We start from the raw sequence: 25375 nt of genomic DNA, 5'->3' as shown, positions 1-25375 counted from the left end.
CTGATTATGCAAGACAAAAAAAAAAAACAACACAATTGGCATAATTGCTTGATGAGTGCACTGAATTTACCAAATCTAATGTGATTAGAGTGATGTTACCCTTCCTAGAGAAAAGTCTCTCATCTCTTGTTTTCTCTGGTGAAGGGACCACTTCACTCCTTGCTATCTGACACCAGAGTTCAAAGACTGCAGATCAGGTTACTCCAACTGCAGGCCCTTCATTATTTAGACTGTCCTCTTTCTCCCCTCCACTCAGTCTTGATTTTACTTTGAAATTGTGCTTTGTTCAGAATGCGTTCAGACTTACCTGCAAAAGAAACAAACAAAAAAAACAAGACCTTTCTGGGGTACTGCTCTCTAAACGCTGCCTGATTCATTGAGTTTTAAAGGTCAGAGATGAGGGTTGTGGAGCGGTAATACAAAAAATTTGACTCACCCCAGATGTTATGCATGTGACCAGATTAAGAATCTACGTGGAATTCTACAGTGCAATGCATTCAGAATTTTTGGTGTATGTTATGGTGTTAACGCTTGTCACGTGCATGCCTGGCCACAGATATACATGTAGAGAAACAAGTTTTCTGCACTCATTCATGTTGTGTACAACGAATCCTGGCTCTGCCATCTGAACGTCACAGCCGGGTGTGACAGAGTATTAAGGCCACATTAAGAAAAAAATATAATTTTGCCACGGCTGCTTTTTCTTTTTTTTTTCAACTTTATTCTCAAAATGCGGCACTAATACTCCTTTGTAGCAGGAACTCATCAGAACCAGGTAATATCTTCTGTTGTCCAATTTTGGTGAGCCTCTGTGAATTGTCACCTCAGCTTCCTGTTTGTAACTGATGGGAGTGGCACCCAGTGTGGTCTTCTGCTGCTGCTGCCCATCTGCTCTTCAGAAATGCTTATCTGCATTCCTTGGTTATAACGAATGGTTCTTACTATTGCCTTCTGCTCAAAGCTGACTGGCATAAACAGTATTTTTCCCCCACAGAGATGCCTGCTGGATATTACCTCTTTTTTGCGACATCTGCTGATGCTCTGTTGGAACTCCAGCATGTTGTCTTGACCATGTCTACATAACTAAATGCAGTGATTTGCCGAACTGTAATTGACTGATTAGATATTTGCATTAACGAGCAGTTGAATCTGTGTACCTAATAAAGTCAGTCAGTTGTCTGTTGGGGTTTCATTCGTTTAAATACTCTGGTATTAAAATGGGCAACTTTATTGTCATAGATGCTTGGTGTTGGCCATTAACAAGGAAATAAAAGGAAAAAGAAATGCCACTAAAAAATAGCGTAACATGTTTAGATTTGCACAAACAGCATGGGTATTTAAGAAATATTTTTTTATTAAAAAAACTGTCACAGTGCGTGGCAAACAGATGCAGCCATACAAGGGGTCAGAATTGACAAGTACATCTTACAATGCATCATTATTGATCATAGAAGCAGTTACATAGCAGGAGTAGTAAGAAAAAGGACACAGGAAAGTACAGGACAGGGAATAATGCCTGTGTCTGTACATGTGGGATGAGTGTTATAGCTTACAGTACATTTAGTCGTATGTACAAACATGATGATCTACTGGCTGACGTAATATGTTTTAAAAAAGCAACACCTGACATCTGTACAGCGTGCAATAGCTGTGGGTGAGTGACTTCCATTACCAGTTATATGTGTGCTAACTCAAAATATAGCTGCTGTTAATGTGGTTCACATTAAATGAAATGAACCCCGGGCCACGTTTCACTTCCTCCTTCAGTATAAAATGTATTATTGCAACAACTCTTTGCTTTAAGGAAAATAAGATGTAATTTTCTTGAGAAGGACCCAGGGCAGTTTGTGTTCATTGCTTATAACTAGGAAATCTTTAAAAGAAAAGAAAAAGAAAAAAGGAAGAAGAGCTTTTTAAGCAATAATTTCCTCTGTCTTTACTCAGAAGAGTATTTCACATCTTAGAAACAAATGCTAAAAGTGGGTAACACCTCGCGGATTATGGGTATTTCAAGACAGTATTAATGGAACAAAGTCATATTTATTAGCAACGTAACTTAAATGTGATGGCCATTGCACATTTTACTGTCGTCTTTCCAAAAAGAACATGTTGGATGTGCCTTAGGTGACCATTGGTGTTCCCTGGAAAGCAGACACATATCTTATATATACACACACACACACTACAAACACACCTCTAAGGCACAGTTTTTTCAGCATTACTACCCTCAAACCCAGTACTGGCCCTCTTTTAGAGTTGGAGTCGGGGACCTAGATCTCACAGAGGTCCTGAATCCTGTAGTACGTGGAAGTGGATTGCTAGAAGTTTTATTATCTCTTTCATTACTGTTACAGCCTCTAATATTCCTATCACCACCAGCTAAATCAGCCTCAAATGGCCCCCAGAAGGTCATTCCAGGGGCCAGACTCCTCCGGGGACTTGTGGGCACCCTGGGAGAAGTTGGGCAGCTTGCAGAGCCGAGTGGGGTGACCATAACTGAGGGCATAGCCACACTCCGCTCTGGCCTGCCCAGATACGGGCTGTCCTCATTGGGAACCGGCACTGCAGCGAGTGCCTGGACAAGTCGAAGCCGAGCTTGTTTTTCCTTGCGATGGCGGAACACCAGGATCAAAACTATGAGTATTATAATGAGAAACAAACAAGCTAGCAGCGGAAGGATAATGAGGAGGGGGTCCGACGCAGGACGAGGCAGAACCTCGACATGAATCAGCTGGGTGTCGGGAGGGTTCTCCGGACCGTGTTTCTCTGGGATGGAGGGAGTGTGGGGCTGGGGGGCATGGCTGTGACCTCCTCCTGCTCCCTCTACGCTGCTCTTTGACCTCCCTCCAGGACTCCCATTCCGTGTGTGGTTCCCCAGTCGGTTATGAGGCCTCAACTTGTGGTGTGTCCTGTTGTGGTGTGACAAAATGTGGGGGTGCAAACCCACAGTGACCTCACCGTGTGCTGTAGAGCCTCCTCGTCCACCTTCCCGTCCTGCTCTTCCGGCAGTTGTCCTGTTGTGTGCTGGTAGACGGGCTGTTGTGTGTTCGCGACCTATCTTGTCTATTTTATTGAAACCACCAGGACCGTGGCGCATCTGGTGATGAGGTAAGATGGTGAAGTGAAGCTCGCCCTTTGCTGGCTGGACGTTTCCAGACCTCACCAGGAAGCTGAAAGAGTCATTAAGAGGCGTGGCGGGAGCGTGGACTTGAGCTGTTGTGAGCGTGGATTCATTATTGTGGAGCTGGTTGTCGCTGTCACTAAGATTCTCCTCGATGGCAACTCGGCCTTGCACCACATCTCTGAATGTGAATGACTTCAGGACCTCTGACGCTCTGTTAGGATCATATGTTATCTACACAAACACACACACGAAAACACATAGCAGAGGAGAAAGTCAACAGCAAACCAGTCAGACACGCGACATACTGTAGTTTTATGACATTGCAGTTGGAGAAAGGGACCGTCTAACCCCGACTCATTACAACAAATGGCTTTACCTTGACTAGTTTTCCATGTTTTGGTGGAGAGAGAACCTCAAAGACCGGGTTGGCTCGGCTGATTCTCGCCAGCTCTGAGGCATCAATCATGGCTTTTCCCAGTTTCACAGCGATACCACTGGGGACTCGAACTGGCTCTCTCAGGTAGATCAGAGGCCGCACGGTCACTTTCACCGTTGCTGTTACATTTCCATAATTAATGCCAGGTGACGAGGCTGACACTGAAATTTGAAAGGTGTCCTCGGACTCGCTGAGATCAGTCATGTGATAGACGACGCGTCCAAACTGGAGGTCCTCGTGGCGGAATGTGGTGACCTCCTGGTCGTTAATAGCGATGCGTCCGTGGCGAGGGGGTGTGGTGACAGTGTAGGAGACAGTGGCCCGGCTCTGACCATTGGTTTGAGCTGCAAGCTGATTGGTTGTCAGGACCACCGCGGTCCGGCCTTGAATCAACGACAGGCCAGTGTTGTTCACAATGGACACCGAGGGCTTAATAACCTCCAAACTAAACAGCTTGTAGAGTGGACGGTGATGGCCGTCTGTTACGTTGAAGTAGAAAACTCCTGTTGAGGGGTCGCCCTAAGGGAGGAAACATTGAAAGGAAGAACAAAAGACACAATGCAGGAATTAGTAGTGGAAAAAACATAAACATGAACTTTATTCACTGCTTTGTTACCACAGAATAATGGCACCACTTAGCCAAAAATAAGGCATATTGAGCATTAACCATGTCCAGCACTTTTTAAATCTCTGCACAATCACAATTACAACAATGTAAGTCTGACGCTATTTTTTTTTTCTAAATACATAACACTGACACATGTTTAGGCTTCACTGCTGCAGTAAACCTTCTTCACCTGCTGTATAAAATGCAGCCGGCCGTGGTTGACGTCGTACTGGGTGAATGAGGTCACCGGCTCCGGTCTTTCCCCCAGCGTCAGGTAGCCATTGTTGGGCTTACTTATCACGAGGTAGTGCAGCTCCTCTGGAGGAGTATCATGGTCCTCCACCTCGACATGGAAAAAGTGAAGGATTAAGAAATGATGTAAAAGTTTTGTAGACGTAAAAATAAATTGCAGCTCTACCTAAATTTATACTTGTCCTTTTTGCACTTACTCACCTGAAGACTGCTGGGTCCAAGTACGACTCTCTCCCCCACTACCACCTTCATACTGGGAGCCCTACTTCTGATCAGTGGTGGCTGGTCATTGACTGGTGTTACTGTGATGTTGAACATCTCTGTCACTCCTGTGGTGTCTTTAACGTGATGATGAGAAACTGTGTCTAGTGATGAAAAGGGAGATGATGACGTAGAGTACAGAGAGGAAAAGGAGCTGGAAGAAGAGGAGGAGTCAGAGGAAAAAGCCGACAAGGATGATGAGGAGGAAGAAGAGGGGAGATCCAAAGGCGCCACCCAGGCCCGAAAAGTGAAGCTGTCACTTGTGGTCTCAGAGTCATCGTGGAAGTATGTGATGCCAAACTTGTTCAGGGTGACTTGTGAAAAATCTGGTTGGTTCCTGAGAAAAGACGATAACCCAAAAGCCATATTTGATACTTTTGTTCATATTTACATGGATGCATGTATTTATATATATAAATCAACACAAGAAGAGAATAATAAGTGGCGCTGAATGTTCTGCATTGTCTTTTAACTTGACAAGGCCGAGGCCTATTGACTTCTCCTAAGTGATCATGATTCACTATAAATTGTAATTTCTCTTTGCCAGCATAAAAAGGATTTGTTAGGCAGCAGTCACTGGACTCTGTGACAATGGAAAAATCCAAGGAACTCAATGAAGTTCTAAGTAGAAGAACTGTAGCTTTACACAAGTTGGGAAGGTCACTTGCAAAAAATCCCCCAAACAAACAACAAAGAAACCCACCTACAAGCTGCCAATGGAGAGACGCCAAACTGTGTTTCATTGTTCTGGTAAGAGTGACAATAAAGATCTATCTTATCTTATCTTGCAGCCATTTCTAAAAAACTTCAAAGTTCAAGATGATCAGTTCAAACAACTGTATGTAAGTATAAGTTCTTTGGATGTGTCACTACTTTGCCAAGGTCTGGATGAATACCCAAACTGTCACCCTCAAATGAGAGGTAATTGGTTAAAATGTTCAGGAACCACCAAGACTCAAGCCTGACATGAATGGAAACTGCTGAATGCCGACGTCGCTGCCCACAATGAGACAGTTTGGACTAAGAAGGTGTAGAGCAAGAAAGAAGCCCCTGCTCAAAAATCAACACCTTCAAGTTCAACTAACATTTGCATCTGTTCACATGGACATGCCAAATGGCTTCTGGTAAAAGGTTTTATGGTTAAATGAGACAAAGACTGAGCTATTTGTCCAAGAGCTATGTGTGGAAGAGTAAAGGCTGGGCTTTGAAACCTATGATTATGGTGCCAACTATCAAGCATGGTAGCAGTAGTGTCACACTGCCAGTGGCAATGATATAATTGGACAAAGAGGATGGCATGATGAAGGAGGAACACCTACAAAGTATTCAAGTTCACCTCAAATCAATAGCTAGGGAGCTAAAACCTGGACGTGATTGGGTGGTTCTAACACGACAAATACACAAATACAGGATCCCAAACACCTCAAAACTGGTTTTAAAATTGATAAAGCAGGCTAACATTAAGGTTCTGGAATGACCTTCTCAAAGCCCCGACCTCAACCCGATTAAAATTTGTGGAAACCAAGGAATTTGAATGAACTTTACCAACTCTACCAAGAGGAGTGGTCAGATATTCAGTCAGAATTATACCAGAAGCTTGCTGATGGCTACCAGAAGCATCTGGCTGAGGTATAAAGGACATTTAACCCAATACAGGGGTGTATGTTCATGTTTAAGAGTATACATTTGACCCCATGTGGATTAGAGAAAATCCAAAATGATTTCAAATTAAAATTTTTATGGCCATGATATAGTATATGTAAACTAATCCCAGCTGTATAATGATATATATCTTTTATTGAATATATATATATTTACTTTTGCACTGTATATGGTATTACATTCCTTTGATTTTAATTTTGTTTTTCAGTTCATTTCATGACAAATAAGAGCAGCTATGTACCTGGTGAGATTGTGTCCTCGAATAGACAAAATCCCATAGCGAGGCAAAGAAATCACACGATACATGATGTGGTGGTCTTTCCGATGGGACTCTGGGATTTTTCCCAGGAGATTAGAGGCATCAAGCTTGGACCTGTCTATTGTCACCCTGCCTCCTTCAGCCACCACAGCACCTGAGTGATAAATACAGACATAAATGTAGTCACCCTTATATTATATTCTTCTTGCCACATGATATTTATTAGTTTGAAACATAGATAGTACCTGCATTGTTTATTAGTCTGGTCTTGTGCTGAGAGCTGTCATGATGTTCATTGGCTTGGTAGGAGATCAAGATGGTGAAGGTGTGTGGAGGAAGAGAAGCAGGAGGCAAAGACGCCGTGAAAGAAAAAGTGTCTGCAGCTGACCATCCCACTGACTCTGGCTTGTTCTGATCATACAGGATAACGCCATCATCCAACTAAGAGAGCCAAATAAATGAGGAGGGAAAAGAGAATTTCTTTCAGAAGTCAGTCCTCTTAGAAAAAGCGAACACTGACACATGGAGACACACACATCCCTACCATGCTCTGTGTAAAGGTGGAAACATTTCTTGTGGAGTTGTCCGGCATACGTCGGACCAGGCGGCCGAGTTTAGGAGGAGAGGTCACTGCAAAGACCACGGACTGGTTCCTCCTGATGTTGCCGTCAGCAATGTTAGTAACCGCCTGAAGCTCCTTGTCTGAGATTGGTGTCACAGAGCCTTCAGGATAAACAAAAAAAGTAATGCTAAGGAGTGAATCTACCGAGTTTAATGTATTAGTAGCAGGTGACGCCATGCGTCAACAATGCCAGAGTGTTTGGCCTTAACGTGACCAACATCTGCTGCTTTGCTGTACATTTCACTCAGGAGTAGTCTACACCTAATATGGGCCAGATGTCATGTGTGTTGTGGCATGAGCCCACACAATAACCCACGCCAAGCCCACCCCACACCTTTGTAGGGCGTGTTTAGTCTACAGACATCCTGTCACTGAGTCAAAGTGCCAAATGCAGCCAAGGTTCAAATATATTTGTCACCTGAGATCGAACATAACATTGTAAAACAAATATATCAAACAAAAATTTCATACTCGAATGTCTAACTGTGCTCATTCGTTCCTTTGACTGTCCATTGATTGTCAGCGGAAAAGTTGTAGCTAAGTAGTTCATATTGTTCTTAAAATAGCAGCATAACCAAAAGAGAGATCAGGAGGAGATGTTTTACTTTTTCTTGAGCCACAAATTCTCTTTTCCCCCCAATAGTGCCACATTAGATCAAGTTCTTGCAGTTTTAACTGATGTGCTAGAAGCACTGTAACCGTTTAGCCTTTAACAGTAAATCTATATTCCCAGTTTCAACACCAATTTTCTCAACACGTTTTTTATAAACTGTTTTTTACTTGACTGCAAAATGTTGTAATTTTTCTCATCAAAGCAAGTAAAATAGTTGTGTGTGGTTATATATAAGAATAAATGCTGTACATATGAGTAGGTGTCACTGTACGCATGTGCTTTATAGGTTTTGGTGTGAACATAAGGCACTGTGGTTTAGAGTAGCGAGGCCACCCAGCGGCATTGCAGTGTATTACATCAGCGTGTCACTGTTGTGCCTTCAGAGCGGCCTTGATTCTTTGTGACACAGATTCACCACAGTGCTAGAAACATTTCTTAGAGATTTTTTTCTGAAAGTCCCGTTCCACCACATCTCAGAGGTGTTCTGCTGGATTGAGATGTGGTGACTGTGGAGTACAGAGGCCATTCAGAGGGTCTTTTTAACTTCAGGTCAAGATGTGACTTCAAAACCATCAGTCACTTTATTTATTTATCTAGTCATTTACTGATTTATTGAAGCTGGAAGAGCAGGTATACCTGGGTAGACTTCCATCGGGTGGTTTCTCTGCAGGGTGAGGATCAAAGAATGAGCAGTTGTGCTAAAGATCTGACGAGGAGCAAAGTTGAGGCCGTCATTCACTTGGAAATGAAAGCCACCCGACGGCGCCCCTGCAGACAGACAGAAACATGTGGTCTACTCCTCTGCTGAATCAAAGGTCTTTTTAGAAAACAGAAACACATGCTTACCATTGTGCACAAACACCAGCTGCTTGCTTTCTATGTGACTTTGAGTGAAGTTCAGAATGTGTCTGGAGGGGGTGCTCTTCAAAGCCAAGTGGCCATTACTGGGTGGTGTCACTATGAACTCCAGCCCCTCAGGTGGAGTGTCAGTGTCCTCCGCACTGAGATCGCCTGTGGTTATCTCTGTAACAGAACCCACCCACACCTGAAGAGCAGAAAGGAAACACGACAAGTCAGCTTGGCTCAGCATGACTATAAAGAGATATAGATATATAGTTACATAGATACATTTTGTTTGTTTTAATATGCACTAATAAAAAAGCTCTTTCATGACTTTTTGATTTAAGTGTGTCTTTGAAATAATTTTAGCTGAAAATAACAATTGTGTTGGCTCTTCTTATCAGTGTGTGGGCATTTCCAACCTTCAGTCCGTGGTTGGTTGTAATCACTGGGGTCTCATCATTGACAGGTGTGATGTTGATGTGAACGGCGCACGGCAGGCTGTGTTTCCTGGTTTCTGTCTGGTTTGCCACAATGGTGAAGTTGTCTCTCAGGGTGTCACTGCCGTCGTGGATGTAGGAAATGTACTCCCGTTCCACCTAAAAACAGATGTTGTGTGGAAAATGGAACAAACAAATCCAATGAAATGATAGCTCACATCATAGTATGAAGCATTTTATCACAAAGATGAGCGCTACATTTAATTTAAGGAAAAATCTGCCAGGTATTGTTGTAGGGTGATTGTGCTCAAGGTCAGCAGGTCAACGGAAAGTGTATCTTTTGTATATTTCATGTTAGATTTTATTTGCAAAATACATGACCTGATCAGGGATGTTTGACCTGAGTATCAGCCATGAAGATTATACAAGTTTTGTGAACAGGTAGAACATGGGTATAAGAAGAAAACATCTATTTTTTTCCACTTATCCAATACAACGTCATGGTTGGAATAGAGCCAATCAATGCGACCATAGGGCAAGAGACGCAGGATAACCACTCACACCTACAGCCAATGTAAAATCACCAGTTAACCCTATATGCATGTCTTCGGACTGTGAGAGAGTATGAGAGGACTCAGACAAACATAAAGGTCTCACTGGCTAGTGGACAAACCCAGGATGTTCATGCTGTCAGGCAATGGTGCCAACCACTGCAGCACCATGTCACCCATGAGATGAACCCATTAAATGACCAACTGTTCCTGTGTCCTAGTTTACTCCATTTGTGAGAAATTATTTTAAAAAAAAAGAGCCTATTAAATGTTTTCAAAGTTGTAACACATGGTTGTGTTGATTGCCCTTCTAGTAAAAAAGGGTCTTTTCCTGCTTTTTGATGCCTCTGAGATGAACACATGGAGTCTTTCAGTCTTTAAGAGCTACGTGTGTAATCAAACTTGGTTTTTGAGTGGGTTCGGTCAAACCTCAGTGTGTGTGAAAGCTGTGATAGGCATCCCTGGAATGCGGCTGTGCTCCAAATGTCCATGTCGTGGTGGATTGATGACCTGATACAGGAAGTTCATCCCAGAGAAGTGATGGCTGGCGACTTTAATGATGTCAGAGGTCAGCGGCATAGAAGACCCCTCATCTAGGGTCAAGTCGGACACCTAAACAAAAAATGTGTAGAAGAAAGTAGTGACTGACTGCTTTCTGGTTTGGTAAGTTGACCTCCGTTTGACCTTTTTACCTGCAGAGGAAGCAGGATTGGGATGATATCAATCTCCAGCCTGATAGGTCCAACCTTTGTCACCCCATTGGTTGCTTCCAACAGAACAGAATCATTGGTGCTTCCTGTGGTCTGCTGTTGATAGATGACCAAGCCCTGGTTCAAGTCCTCCTGGGTGAATGTGGGTGTTGACTGCTTTTTGATACCCTGCATGGAGGGAGAGAGTGAACAGACCCCTTGACTGCAGCCTCATTGTGAGGCCGAAATATCACAAATCACCTACTGATTAGAAGGTTGGTTCGAGCCCTGGCTCCCCCAGTCTGCATGCCAAGTATCCTTGGGCAAGATACTAACCCCAAGTTGCTCTCCGATGCGTCCATCGGAGTGTAAAGGTGTGTGAATGTTATTAGAAAAAGCACTCCGTTTAGAGTCAGAGCATGGGAGAATGGGTGTGATTGGGTGAATGTGGCATGTTATATAGAGCGCTTTGAGTACTGCGGGAGAGTAGAAAAGCACTATATAAGAATCAGTCCATTTACCAAACACTAAGTGTCAGTGACTTTGTTTCTCAGCTGTACTTGAGCTCCTTTAGATTGTGCCATGATGTTGCTTTTTGAGATCTCCTAGCCTACTTTGTCAGACAGTTTCCATTTAAATGCCTCTTATGGAGGTACCTACTTTATAGTGCTGTCCTCCATTCATGCGTTGATGCTTGTTGTCAGTGGACAACCTCTGAATGATGCCAACTGTGGGAAGACTGTGCACAGTAAAAACTATCTCTGAGGGCTGACTGTCTTCATGGACCACCTGGTTAAAAAAAGAAAATCACAAAAGTGATGCTGAATATGAAACTAAACATATTTTATAATCAGAGAATTTACCTGCATATGTGAGGATCTTGGTTTTGCTTACCTCTAAGTTGTTCCTGCTTATAGAGATATTCTGTCCCTCTTCCACCACCACTGGCCGGTTGTTTCTGACTGTTGGTGGCCTCTGATGACTCTCCAGGTAAATCTTTACCGAAACTCCAATGTCTAGATGTACCTCCCTCTTCCCTCTTTCCACCTGCCTCTCTGTGCTCCGTTCTCTAGCTCTTGCTGTCACATTAAAGCTATCCGACAACTTGTGGCTGCCATCATGGCGATATACCAGGCGCCCTGCTATCAAGTCTCGCTGGGTGAATATTGAAATTGCATCTGCGTCTGTTATAATCCCACTCTCTCTGTCAATAAAGCAGATCACGCCATGTTTAGGTGGGATGAAGACCTCAAACGTCACTTCGTGTGGGTCTCTGATGTCAAGGTTGCTGAAGACACTGAGGTTAACAGAGGTCAGGGTCGTGATCCCACCCTGCTGGACCATGATGCCTGTGTTGTTCTCCACCTGCAGGTAAGGATCCTGCGCCATCACCTGCACCCCACAGCAAAAAGAAGACCAATCATGCTAACATGAACTTCATTATTTTCACACTAAAGTGTCTTCTCAAATAAACGGTATGAATAGAAATGAAATAAATCACATCACATAGGAATTTATAGTGAGTGCCTAATCTGAATCTTTGCCAGATTTCTACTGCTTGGTTTACTCAGCTTTTTTATATTTGTGCCAGTCATGGGCCTAATGGTTCAATCACAGTGAATCACATGACTCGGAAAAAATCAATAGTTGCCCGAATCAATAGTTCAGATTGCAAGTAAGCAACTGGTTTCCCAGAGGAAGTGCCTTTGTAATTTTGCAGTTAAAAATAATTTCTGTTTAATGTAGATTTCTGTGCTTGCGAACAGAAACAGATTTGAAAATAGATTGTGTGCAATTGCCAAATTGAAACCAATTGTCAGAGATTTACAGTTAACAAACAGTCAGGTGAATAAACAACAATGAGACACTTGTGTAGGTTAACGTGCTGCACGGGTGAAAAGCTCAGAGCAAATCACACCGAACTGAAGTATTCGTTTATTTTTATAGGTTACATCGTCAATATGCAAATATAATCACATTTCCTGTTACGCAGGTCCTGATGTCTGTCTGCATGCAAGCTGTGTGTGTGTGTGTCACAGAGTATGTGTGTTGCAGGTCAATTTCTAAGAATAATATAATGCAAGTCAACTTCTGCGGATATGTATTTCTGTACTGATCTCTTGTCAGCGTCACAGGGTCAGCTTCCTGTTTCAACAGAAAGCTGTGTCTGGTGAAATATGTATAACATAACATTTGAAGCATAATCAATTAAAACAATAAAAATTCCTTAACACCAATCAATTATAAACTGCTGGCAGACTGACTCAGTGTTATTGATGTTTTATCCCTGTCACTGTTGAAGTCAGCAACTGACTGCCAGTCACCGCAGACTTGGTCCTTGTCTTCAACACAACGATTTAATGGCAACAAGATCACATTGCACATGCTCGTAATAACTTTGTGGGCAACCAAGTTTCCTCAGCGTGACTGCAACATTACCCTTCCTGTCATTGTTATTAAACCAAAAAAACAAAACAAAAAAGAGAATAATCACCTCCAACAGCGTTGAAACATAATGCTTCCCATCAGATACGAAAAGCACAAAACGCCCAAAACTCACTCCTTTGTGGACAAACAGCACCTTTTTCTGAGATGAGAAAAAGCAGGAGGCCATCATGACCAACGATAAAAAAAAAAGCATTAGCAGGCTTTATAAAAAATATACAAACTATAAAAGATACCATTATTGCTCTTACCTGTTCGAGGTCTCGCTGTGTGAACTCATACAACTTGTGGCTAGGATCACTGGCCAGCACCAACTCTCCCATGGGGATCCCCCTCCGTGTGTACACCAACCAGCTGTCCTCGAAATCTGAGTCATCATCACGATAACGCAGGTCACTCAGCGTCACCAATCTCTGGCCCTCCCGTGCCACGTGGAAAACTTTATCCACAACCCTGAGGGGCCTCTGATCATTGACGAGCTGCACTGAGATGTTAAAGGTGTGCTGTTCTCCATTTCCGTCCTCTTTCTTGTTCGTGTGTTTGTGAGCTTTGTAAACCACTATCTGAAATGTGAAAGAATCCTGCTTAGTTTCGCTGTCGTCGTGAACGTACATGATCCTTTCCTCAGTTATATCCTGATTCGTGAACGCCATAATGTTGTCGTTAATTGAAGTTGAGTTGGAGAGGTTGATCCGCCTTATGTGCCCATGCCTGGGGCTCTCTATAATGTTGTAGAGGACCTCCCGGTTACTCGCTGTGTGAGTGAACAGAATATCTCTGGTGATTACTTTACTCCCTCCTTCCATGACTGAGAGACCTTTGCTTATCATAGTGACGGTGGTCGACTCGGCTTTGATGTTGATTCTGAAGTCGTAAGTTGTTGAGTTGGAGTGAGCTGAAAACACCTGGAAGCTGAACGTGTCTCTCGTGTCGTCATGTTGCCGGTTGATTAGCTCGTACCTTACCAAACCATCACTGATGTTCCTCTGGCTGAAGGTTGAGTTCCTTTGTAGGGCCTTGTTGTTGAGGAGAAGCTGACCTTTCTTGGGTACCATTACCATCCTGAAATGGAGGTCACTCTCACTGAGCTTAACACCCTTAGAAATCACATGGAGGTCCTCGGGAGTGAGAACAGCAGCCTGAACGCCATTGAGCTCCATCTTACTCCGTGTGATCTTGAAGTGAATCCATCGTACCGCGATGGGGAAAACAGCCTCTTGTTTAGCCAGGGAACCGATACTGACTTTAAATTTAAAGTGGTCTGTGATGTTATTCTGCATCTGTAAGCCACGGTAGGTGCTGAGGTATCGAATCCGTTCTTTTTCCAGAAGTTTCTGGGAGAAAGAGGTCGCTGGCTTCCATTCGCCGCTTGAGTGTAACCTCTGGAGCTCGCCATATTGTGGGAACTCTGTAACATTATACCAGATTTCTACTGTGGGGTCAGCCACATTAACTTGTACTGCAAGGTGATTGGTGGTGATGACTGAAGCTTCGCCTTGGTTCACCTCCAGTCCGGTGTTGTTCACCAGTTTATCTTCGAGTGGCACGGTTATTATCCTCAAAACTACTGTGTTGCTTACCTGACAAAGGGAGAGGGAAGAGGCAAAATACCATCTGAGAGGATAAGACATAAGATGAGAAAAAAAGACAAGCTGCTATTTTACTCACCTTCTGCCCGTCACTAACCCTAAGAGCCAGCCTAGAAGTTGAGACCCCTGTGTGGATAAAGCTGATCTTACCCTCCTCTAGATCGTTTAGGGAGAACAAGTTGATGGGCCTGGAAGATAAGAAGGTGAAAACCTTGGAGGTCAAAACAAACAACAAAAAATGTTTTAGTTAAAAGTTGTAGAAAGATGAAAACTACGGGAAAAAATTAGAATAATACTGCTTACTAACTCAAATGACTTCATCCAAGACAAGTGGATGAAACAAATTGGTTCAATTCGTTTTTGTCACTTGGTGCAATGTCTGTGAAAAAATCCTACCAACAAACACTTTACCAGATGAGGGGCTTGGCCCAGCTTTGAAGAAATACTCTCCACATCTGGGCTCAGGAATTTTTGGAAGGACTCTTTAACACAAAATCCCATCATCAGAAAAACAAAATTTGGGAGACATGTTCTCAATAATCAGCACTGATATAATTTTAGTTTTGCCAGTTTGGTCAAATTTGTCAAGACACAAGAGAGAGTGCAAATGCAAGATGTGACTGAAGGGCAGGCTTTCAGCCTTAATGCAAGGGGTAACACAAAAGTATTACATTAACTGTTTAGGAATGACTTAAATGTTTATGTAATGCTGCAAAATATACTGATGTATAAAGTGACCACACTAATTATACACAAACAGCCACTTCCACAAAAGAGCTCAGTATCTGGATCTAAAAAGATTTGCAATGCCCCATTAAAGCTTTATAAGCCGTAACACCAACCTGCCAGGGTAATCCTGATGCTCAAGGTATCCAGCCTCAGTGTTGAGGTTTCCCAGGGAGCTGAAAACAAGCTCCTCAGGACTGCTGTCAGGGTCTAGCGCTCTCAGCACATCTGTAGTCAGCTGGGGGAATTGTGAATGCATTAATTTTGATCTTTGCACGTATAATTACTCAGACATTTTGCTGTACCTACCTGTCGTCTGGACTTCTCGAGTAGAGTAAAATAGTTTCCCTCTGGCAGGCTGAGCACAGGGGCATCGTTCACAGCACTGATGCTAATTTCGAACTGGTGCAGACGGTTGCCCTTGAGAAACACAGGAAGCTCCTTCTTATTGCTGGAGAAGACTGAAAATGTGAAGAAGTCACTCTGGTCCTCTGAGCCGCTGTGAACGTACATCACCCTGCCCTGCCAGAGGTCCAGCATACTGAACGTCCGGTCCTTCTCCTCAATTCCTATCGTGATGGTCCTCTCCTGGCCCTCGTCCAAAATCCTGTCGGGGTCTGGACTCAGGTCCAACCGGAGCTGGCCATGAACAGGCTGTTCCTCAACGCGGAACATAAACTGGGATGGATGAATGCCCAGTTTACGGAAGTCCAAATTCACCTGGCAAAGAGTCCAAAGAGAATTATATATCGGTGCTGCTTATTTTTATTTTCACAATTACTTAAAAAACACTAAACTCAAAAGACAGATCAGCACTACCTTTATGTGTTTTGGTTCAAGAGGTGCCCGGCCTCCCTCAGATACTTCTAGTTTCCTCAGCATCAGGAAGTTAGGGCTCCTCTTCGCGTTAGTCTGTGCAGTTGTGATATCAACCCCAGGAAGATCTGTTGGGCTGGTGAGACTTGCTCTCTGTGGAGCCTGCCCTGTCCTACAGCCAACAGTGACATCCTTGGTGACTGTGGCATGAGGTAGGCCTGTTTTTTGAGTGTTCACCCTGATTTCACTGAGGCAGCCTTTAAAGGAGCCTCCTCCTTCTCCTCCAGATGGAACAGAAATCAGTCGAGCTCGCCTTGCTTGTCCCCGAGCTGCTTCATCCAGCCCTCCTACGAAGAGAGGCCCCGTGAGCTGGAGGACCTGAATCTCTGGGCTCAGACTGGCCTTCACCAGCTCTTTGCCTACCTTCAGCTGAACACTGTGAGGCAACAAGTGAAGCTGGATGGTGTACCAGGTGTGGTTGCTGTTTACATTTGTTAAAGAATGCAGCTCAGTTTTACTCCCCTCTCCACCTCCTACCGAAGCTACCAGATGACCACGTACGATCTCAATGGCAACAAACCCTCCTTGATTGTCAGAGCTATAAAGGACAATGCCGTCTTCTTCTTCTTTTGCAGCAGGATGTAGTTCACATTCAAACACTCCCTCTTGAAGCACATCCCACGGTGGGAGTGACATGAACGCTTCTGAGCTGAAAAAACTGACAGGATCTTCTTCTGTTGCAGAAAACTGTGGACTACAGCCCAGAGATACCTCATGGACGGTCTTGTACCCAGAATGTGGCCTGAGACTGGACAGTAAGTCATGTTGATTGAAGACGACTTCGTCCATGCAACCTCTAAACCCAGAGGAGATGTTGTGAAGATAGAGATGTTTTAATCCAGCTGTCCCGCCAACAAGGAGTCCATCCTCCACACCGAGCTCCAGATCTGGTCCCTGTATTTGTAGGCCGGTGTGGGAGTTCTGGTCCACAGTCATAGTGATATTATGGCGGGTGTGGGTGAGATCCACAGTGTGCCACGCCAGGTCACTGAGATGGATGCCCTTTTCTGAGTGCAACGAATGCTCACCTGAGCCCAGATCAAGACGCACCTGAGGATTAAGGGGGAAGGTGAAAAAGGAAAAAGTTCATAAACTCAAAAAAGTTGCAAGGAAAGCCGAAATATCACACATCACATGTTAAATACAGTGGGGCAAAAAAGTATTTAGTCAGCCACCGATTGTGCAAGTTCCCCCACCTAAAATGATGACAGAGGTCAGTAATTTGCACCAGAGGTACACTTCAACTGTGAGAGACAGAATGTGAAAAAAAAATCCATGAATCCACATGGTAGGATTTGTAAAGAATTTATTCGTGAATCAGGGTGGAAAATAAGTATTTGGTCAATAACAAAAATACAACTCAATACTTTGTAACATAACCATCCATCCATCCATCGTCATCCGCTTTGTCCGGGGTCGGGTCGCGGGGGCAGCAGCCTAAGCAAAGAGGCCCAGACCTCCCTCTCCCCAGCCACCTCCTCCAGCTTGTCCGGGGGAATACCAAGGCGTTCCCAGGCCAGCCGAGAGATATAATCTCTCCAGCGTGTCCTGGGTCTGCCCCGGGGCCTCCTCCCGGTGGGACATGCCTGGAACACCTCACCCAGGAGGCGCCCAGGGGGCATCCTTGTCAGATGCCCGAACCACCTCAGCTGGCTCCTTTCGATGTGGAGCAGCAGCTGCTCTACTCTGAGCCCCTCCCGGATGGCCGAACTTCTCACCCTATCTCTAAGGGAGAGGCCAGCCACCCTTCGGAGGAAGCTCATTTCTGCCGCTTGTATCCGCGATCTCGTTCTTTCGGTCACTACCCACAGCTCGTGGCCATAGGTGAGGGTAGGGACGTAGATCGACCGGTAAATTGAGAGCTTCGCTTTTACACTCAGCTCCCTCTTCACCACGACGGACCGGTGCAACGTCCACATTACTGCAGCTGCAGCCCCAATCCGTCTGTCGATCTCCGGCTCCCTTCTCCCATCACTCGCGAACAAGACCCCGAGATACTTGAACTCCTCCACTTGGGGCAGGAACTCATCCCCGACCCGGAGTGGGCACTCCACCCTTTTCCGGCTGAGAACCATGGCCTCGGATTTGGAGGTGCTGATCCTCATTCCCGCTGCTTCACACTCGGCTGCGAACCGTTCCAGTGCGAGCTGGAGGCCTTCACCCGATGAAGCCAACAGAACCACATCATCTGCAAAAATCAGAGATGAGATTCTGAGGCCACCAAAGCGAAAGCCCTCCGCCACTTGGCTGCGCCTAGAAATCCTGTCCATAAAAATTATGAACAGAACCGGAGACAAAGGGCAGCCCTGGCGAAGCCCATCACCCACCGGGAACGAGTCCGACTTATTGCCGGCAATGCGAAGCAAGCTCTTGCAACGGTTGTATAGGGATCGAATGGCCCGTAGCAATGGGCCAGACACCCCATATTCCCGCAACACCTCCCACAGGACACCCCGAGGGACACGGTCGAATGCCTTCTCCAAGTCCACAAAACACATGTAGACTGGTTGGGCAAACTCCCATGCACCCTCAAGTATCCTGGAGAGGATAAAGAGCTGGTCCAGTGTTCCGCGACCAGGACGAAAACCGCATTGTTCCTCCTGTATCCGAGGTTCGACTAACGGACGAACTCTCCTTTCCAGCACCCTGGCATAGACTTTCCCAGGGAGGCTGAGGAGTGTGATCCCCCTGTAGTTGGAACACACCCTCCGGTCCCCTTTCTTAAAGATGGGGACCACCACCCCGGTCTGCCAGTCCACAGGTACTGCCCCTGATCTCCACGCAACATTGCAGAGGCGTGTCAACCAGGACAGCCCTACAACGTCCAGAGCCTTCAGGAACTCGGGGCGGACCTCATCAACACCAGGGGCTCTGCCACCAAGGAATTGTTTAACTGCCTCAGTGACCTCGCCCCCGGAAATTGGCGGGTCATTCCCCTCATCCCCAGACTCTGCTTCCTCCTCGGAAGACGTGTCAGTGGGATTAAGGAGGTCCTCGAAGTATTCCTTCCACCGCCTGACAATTTTCTCAGTCGACGTCAGCAGCGCTCCGCCAGCACTATACACAGTGCAGGTAGAGCACCGCTTTCCCCTCCTGAGACGTCTGACGGTTTGCCAGAATCTCTTCGAGGCAGTCCGAAAGTCTTTTTCCATGGCCTCTCCGAACTCCTCCCACACCCGAGTTTTTGCTTCAGCCACTGCCCGAGCCGCATTCCGCTTGGCCTGTCGATACCTGTCGGCTGCCTCCGGAGTCCCACAGGCTAACCAAGCCCGATAGGACTCCTTCTTCAGCCTGGTGGCTCCCTTCACCTCTGGTGTCCACCATTTGGTTCGGGGATTACCACCACGGCAGGCACCCACCACCTTGCGGCCGCAGCTCAATGCAGCAGCTTCGGCAATGGAGACGCTGAACATGGTCCATTCGGACTCAATGTCCCCAGTCTCCCTCGGAATGCTGTTGAAGCTCTGCCGGAGGTGTGCGTTGAAGATCTCGCGGACTGGGGCCTCTGCTAGACGTTCCCAGCACACCCTCACTACGCGTTTAGGTGCACCAGGTCTGTCCAGCGTCCTCCCCCGCCACCTGATCCAACTCACCACCAGGTGGTGATCAGTTGACAGCTCAGCCCCTCTCTTTACCCGAGTGTCCAGAACATATGGTCGCAGGTCTGCTGATACGATTACAAAATCGATCATCGACCTACGGCCTAGAGCGTCCTGGTGCCACGTGCACTTATGGACACTCTTATGTTCGAACAGGGTGTTCGTTATGGCCAAACTGTGGTTAGCACAGAAGTCCAATAACAGAGCACCGCTCGGGTTCAGATCAGGGAGGCCGTTCCTCCCAATCATGCCCCTCCAGGTCTCGCTGTCGTTACCCACGTGAGCATTGAAGTCTCCCAGCAGGACAACAGAGTCTCCAGGTGGAGCATGTAACATAACCTTTGTTGGCAATAACAGAGGTCAAACGTTTACTATAGGTCTTTACCAGGTTTGCACACACAGTAGCTGGTATTTTGGCCCATTCCTCCATGCAGATCTTCTCGAGAGCAGTGATGTTTTGGGGCTGTCGCCAAGCAACACGGACTTTCAACTCCCGCCACAGATTTTCTATGGGGTTGAGGTCTGGAGACCGGCTAGGCCACTCCAGGACTTTCAAATGCTTCTTACGGAGCCACTCCTTTGTTGCCCGGGCGGTGTGTTTTGGATCATTGTCATGTTGGAAGACCCAGCCTCGTTTCATCTTCAAAGTTCTCACTGATGGAAGGAGGTTTTGGCTCAAAATCTCACGATACATGGCCCCATTCATTCTGTCCTTAACACGGATCAGTCGTCCTGTCCCCTTGGCAGAAAAACAGCCCCATAGCATGATGTTTCCACCCCCATGCTTCACAGTAGGTATGGTGTTCTTGGGATGCAACTCAGTATTCTTCTTCCTCCAAACACGACGAGTTGAGTTTATACCAAAAAGTTCTACTTTGGTTTCATCTGACCACATGACATTCTCCCAATCCTCTGCTGTATCATCCATGTGCTCTCTGGCAAACTTCAGACGGGCCTGGACATGCACTGGCTTCAGCAGCGGAACACGTCTGGCACTGCGGGATTTGATTCCCTGCCGTTGTAGTGTGTTACTGATGGTGACCTTTGTTACTTTGGTCCCAGCTCTCTGCAGGTCATTCACCAGGTCCCCCCGTGTGGTTCTGGGATCTTTGCTCACCGTTCTCATGATCATTTTGACCCCACGGGATGAGATCTTGTGTGGAGCCCCAGATCGAGGGAGATTATCAGTGGTCTTGTATGTCTTCCATTTTCTGATGATTGCTCCCACAGTTGATTTTTTCACACCAAGCTGCTTGCCTATTGTAGATTCACTCTTCCCAGTCTGGTGCAGGTCTACAATACTTTTCCTGGTGTCCTTCGAAAGCTCTTTGGTCTTGGCCATGGCGGAGTTTGGAGTCTGACTGTTTGAGGCTGTGGACAGGTGTCTTTTATACACATGATGAGTTCAAACAGGTGCCATTCATACAGGTAACGAGTGGGGGACAGAAAAGCTTCTTACAGAAGACGTTACAGGTCTGTGAGAGCCAGAGATTTTCCATGTTTGAGGTGACCAAATACTTATTTTCCACCCTGATTTACGAATAAATTCTTTACAAATCCTACCATGTGAATTCATGGATTTTTTTTTCACATTCTGTCTCTCACAGTTGAAGTGTACCTCTGGTGTAAATTACTGACCTCTGTCATCATTTTAAGTGGGGGAACTTGCACAATCGGTGGCTGACTAAATACTTTTTTGCCCCACTGTATGTGTGTACATAAAAAACAAAATGAAGAAAATGAAGGCTTTTCCACAAATAGAAATGCAACTGAGATCTCTCTAACAGCACCAGTGACTTGTACTTGGTATTTTTATTAAGCTATTGTGGTTTTCTGTCTTAACCTCACTCGTGTATGAACTTGTCTGGAATTAAAGCAGTGCCGGGGGGGTTACTTTTCCCCCCACTCGCTGAGCAATTTGACGCCAAGATTTCTGGGTTTAATCTTCTGGCTGGTCTTCTTCTGGATAGTAAATTCCAGCATATTTAATGAGCTAAAATGGCCCGAGGGACAATTTTTACCCTTTTTTCCCTTTTTTTACGTCGGCCCCTGGACAGTTTTCACTAATCCGTAGCCATTTTATTGAAATGGATATAGCCTTTATCTTACCTTGTCTCACAGTGATACACTTTGTCTCACATTTTTTGTGTCTTTGAGATAAAGAAGATTAGTTTCTTCTGTGTTATAACCTCCTACCTGCAGGTACCCAGAGATCAGCTCCAGAAGCATGAAGTCTGTGTGTCCTGCTGCCAAAAGCAGCAGCCCTGACTGACTGGAGGTTCGAAATCGAACATGGATTAACGTCTGTATGGACGTCTCAACTGTCCGCAGGTAGATGTAGCCATCTCCGTAGAATGAAACTGCAGCAGTGCAACAACAACAACAAAAAAGACAGATATAAATTGAAGCCTTAGCTGTCACGAAATCACTAAAACATCGTGTAGTTAATCAAAGATGCTCTGACAGCCATGTTTCAGGATTAAGCTTAATTTCATTTGCTACCATACAGGAAGCCCTCATAGCGATCTGGTGGTGATTATAGACCTTCTACCAGGAAAAAACTCTTCCATTAACCTGCATTGACTGATCTGTCACTATGTGCACTCTGTACCTGCTATCTGAAGTCAATTAATGACAACTAATGCATTCTGTAGGGGTTCATTAGACGTCATTAGACCCCACCATTGACCCAGATGACGCAGATTGGTCTTTTAGTTCAAAATACATACCATTAACTTCAATGGGAAACTATGGGAAAAATATACATTAGAAGGAGTTTTAATCAAGGCAATATGTGCACTATATTGCATGACAGATGTCAAAAAGACAAAGTGAGGCATGACTGTGGCTTAGTAAATCTGTACTTATACAGCAGAGCACATGCTAGGATTTTCACATTTTAGCATGATAGCATGATTATATTTGCACTAAACACAGTAAAGCATAGTTTTAAAGCAGAAGTTCATCTTTTTAAAAGGCATCACAGTATTTTCTAATGATAAAAACCATCTCCGTGGCCATTCATACTACACCAAAGTTATTATAGATAAATTAAATGACAGTAAAAGGAAAAAAAAAGATTTTCCAAAGAAATTCCTGGTTTTTTTTGTTTTTTGAGGTTTTTGTTTTTTGAGGTTTTTATTTACTTATTTTTTAATAATTTCTAAATAGTTATTTCTGTGAATGACAAAAACTGCTTTATAATTACAAGACAGTCCATGCAATACACTATTTTGTAATTTTACCCACAATTTTAAACATTTGTTTCTTACAGTTTAAACCCAAACAGTTGTGGTGGCAGATCTCTTTCAATTACAACATCAGCATTTTATATAGATCATATATAAAGTATTTGATATTCATGAGCCATGAATTAGTGCTGACAAAAATTCAAGAAGCATTTCCATTACTTCTGTTTTTATTCACCTGTAGTCCAATGATCTTTATAATTAAATACAGAGGATGCTTGCCCGTCTCTGGCTTTATAAGCATGTAATTACAGCATACTTTTATCTATCAATGAGGCCAGCATATCTACCACTAACTATAAATGAGCACCAAAAAAGTACGAGTGTCTTTAGCATCATCGATTTGATCTACAAAGCAGCGACACGCTCTCTGACTGTCCATTTGTGCAAACTGTGACGTTCAATGGATAGAGGTCAGAGCCATGTGTCTGGATGCATGCAGCTGCAGTTTGGTGACACTAAAAATGATTCAAAGCTCTGTAAAAGCAGACAGCACAACACTGCAGAGGCAGTGACCACAAAATGGAAATAAAGGGACAATTTATATGACAAAAAAGGGTGGCAAAAAAATCAATGCATTTTAAAGGTGAATTAAAGTTTGTTTGTTTCCACATCGCACAGGAAAAATATTAACAATCCAGGCCTGTATAATCTTAACTATTAATTAGTTAAGATTAACAAATCTATTAGACTACCTGTCATAACAACAAATCTATCAAAACTTTGTTTAAACTTATAACTTGTGTTTATTAAGCAAATAACAAACTAATTTCACTTTTTATAGGCAAATTTGAGCTGACACACTGGAATTCTTAGAAAAGTCAAAAATTGATCAAGCACAACATTCAACCACTAAAATGAATTTGTTTCTGTTACAGCAATACAAGTAAAAACTGTAATTTGGTATCTAAATTTGAAAAAATAATAAGAATGCTCTTCACTATTTCTTTCAGCTTTTTTGTAAAATGTTTGAAAAAAACAATAATTATATTTTACTGGTGGACTAACAGTTACAGACACATTCAAAAATGATTTTGGTGAGTGCTAATGCTAATGTTAATTTAGGCATAAATCTTACTCTGGGTGGTGGTCTATTAACTTTGTTAAGACGTGTATTTGGTCTCTAAACATATTTTTGTGCTTTTGGTTACACATCTAACATTTAGGTGTTTTTGCGCGTGCTTGCTGTAAATAACTTTAACACAGAATTTATTTTTTTCATGTATATTTTGTAAATGTAGGGAAATTGTAATGTTGGTACAAAATTTTAGAATGAGAAAAAGTATTTACATTTATGTGTCTGCACTGTAACATATGTCACAGTGGCTTAATATTTTTTTCTTAAAATCCCTTCTTATCTCTGAGTGGGAAAACTTTGCTATGAAAGCTTTTATTGACTATACGTGCTGCAGTGTGAAGTACTCAGTCAGCAGACTGGCCCAGCATGCTGCTCTGCATAAAGCCTATAAGCCCGCTGTCAGTATAACCCACGTCTGTCCATGCATCCCTAATCTGCCTCTATGATAGCAGTGAACATTGGATTATTAATAATCTTCCTACACTCGCAGACATCTCCAATGTGAATGCAAGTCACTTATGTGCTCTGACAAGCAGGTGTGGTACAGAGACATGTGTAACTGCCCGAGGCAAAGCTGGTGACCATTAGAAAGTTTTGCACGCATACAAAAACTTTCCAAATGTTGTTAAGTGTTTATATTTAAGTGGCAGATACCTGTAGTGGAGAAAATGACATATTGTTTTCTTGGACAAAGAAATGCATTGCAGAGAAGAGCTTAAGAGTTAAGATCAAAGCTGTATTTGCGAGGATTACCACCACCAAAAATGTAAAATTCCTGGCATCAGCTCAACTAACCATGTTGCCGCAAATTCATAAGGGCAAGCATTCTCCCCCAAATATAATCCATCATAATGCCATATGTCACCAGTCTGCAATGTTAGACAGGATTAGATAATAAGCAACCAACTGCCAGATCCATTTGAAGTAAATCAAAGGTTGTAAAAAAAATAAACAGGCCTAAATAACACCAGCAAAACCTTCTTTTGTCTCTATAATGATGGAAATCATTTCAGCGCAGCAGTAATGTATAAAATACACGCCAAGAACCCTTAAGAATTATTTTTCACATGCATCTAAAGGTGAAAGTTTTCTCACGTTGCTATAATGTATCACGTTGCTATAATGTATTGAAACAAATGCCAGGTTTAACTTTTACATCTAGTTTAAGACAAGGAGTATTTTTTTCCTCTGCAGGAACCTACCTCCATAAACGTGTCCGGTGGAGACCAGCAGCAGCAGAAAAACATCAGCCAAAACACTCCCCATGGTTATGTAGGCTCCTAAAATCTATTTTGCATCTTGGTTAAGCGAAACATCTGGATGCATGACTATGCAGCCGATTATCTTTACTGCCCATGTCACTCCCAACACTGACAACGTCAGGACAATCTCTTCATGCTCTGCTGCTGGCCTTGGATTACAGACTTGGCTCCAAAAAAAACAAAAAAAAACAAAAAA

At 44.0% G+C, this 25375-nt stretch overlaps 1 protein-coding gene across 1 annotated transcript; it reads right to left on the bottom strand.

The window, feature by feature from the left end:
* Positions 1-1334: 1334 nt before the first annotated feature.
* LOC309710910 (chondroitin sulfate proteoglycan 4-like) lies at positions 1335-25375 on the bottom strand. Its single transcript, XM_082540769.1, has 22 exons — positions 25120-25375; positions 21788-21951; positions 15936-17042; positions 15426-15836; positions 15233-15354; positions 14470-14578; positions 13053-14381; positions 12851-12943; positions 11251-11748; positions 11017-11145; positions 10360-10545; positions 10097-10279; positions 9099-9275; positions 8683-8881; positions 8473-8604; positions 7146-7324; positions 6847-7042; positions 6584-6755; positions 4621-5017; positions 4358-4510; positions 3501-4079; positions 1335-3355 (listed from the first exon to the last, which is right to left on the bottom strand). Exons 1-22 carry the CDS (start codon positions 25181-25183, stop codon positions 2228-2230), a joined length of 7707 nt encoding a protein of 2568 aa, XP_082396895.1. The 5' UTR covers positions 25184-25375; the 3' UTR covers positions 1335-2227.

The sequence above is a fragment of the Aulonocara stuartgranti genome (genome assembly GCF_965226115.1).
Source record: "Aulonocara stuartgranti genome assembly, chromosome: 7".
NCBI lineage: Eukaryota > Metazoa > Chordata > Actinopteri > Cichliformes > Cichlidae > Aulonocara > Aulonocara stuartgranti.
Note: the sequence above shows the minus strand (reverse complement) of the source record. Positions and strands in the feature narration are given on the sequence as shown.

What these genes read in the sequence shown, in the direction of transcription:
- LOC309710910 (XM_082540769.1), bottom strand. Translation starts at nt 25,183, where the DNA reads ATGGGGAGTGTTTTGGCTGATGTTTTTCTGCTGCTGCTGGTCTCCACC. An exon ending in CATCAGGATTACCCTGGCAG is followed by an intron (nt 14,579 to 15,232) that starts GTTGGTGTTACG and finishes CTTATCTTCCAG; the next exon opens with GCCCATCAACTTGTTCTCCC. An exon ending in CACAGCGAGACCTCGAACAG is followed by an intron (nt 12,944 to 13,052) that starts GTAAGAGCAATA and finishes TTCTCATCTCAG; the next exon opens with AAAAAGGTGCTGTTTGTCCA.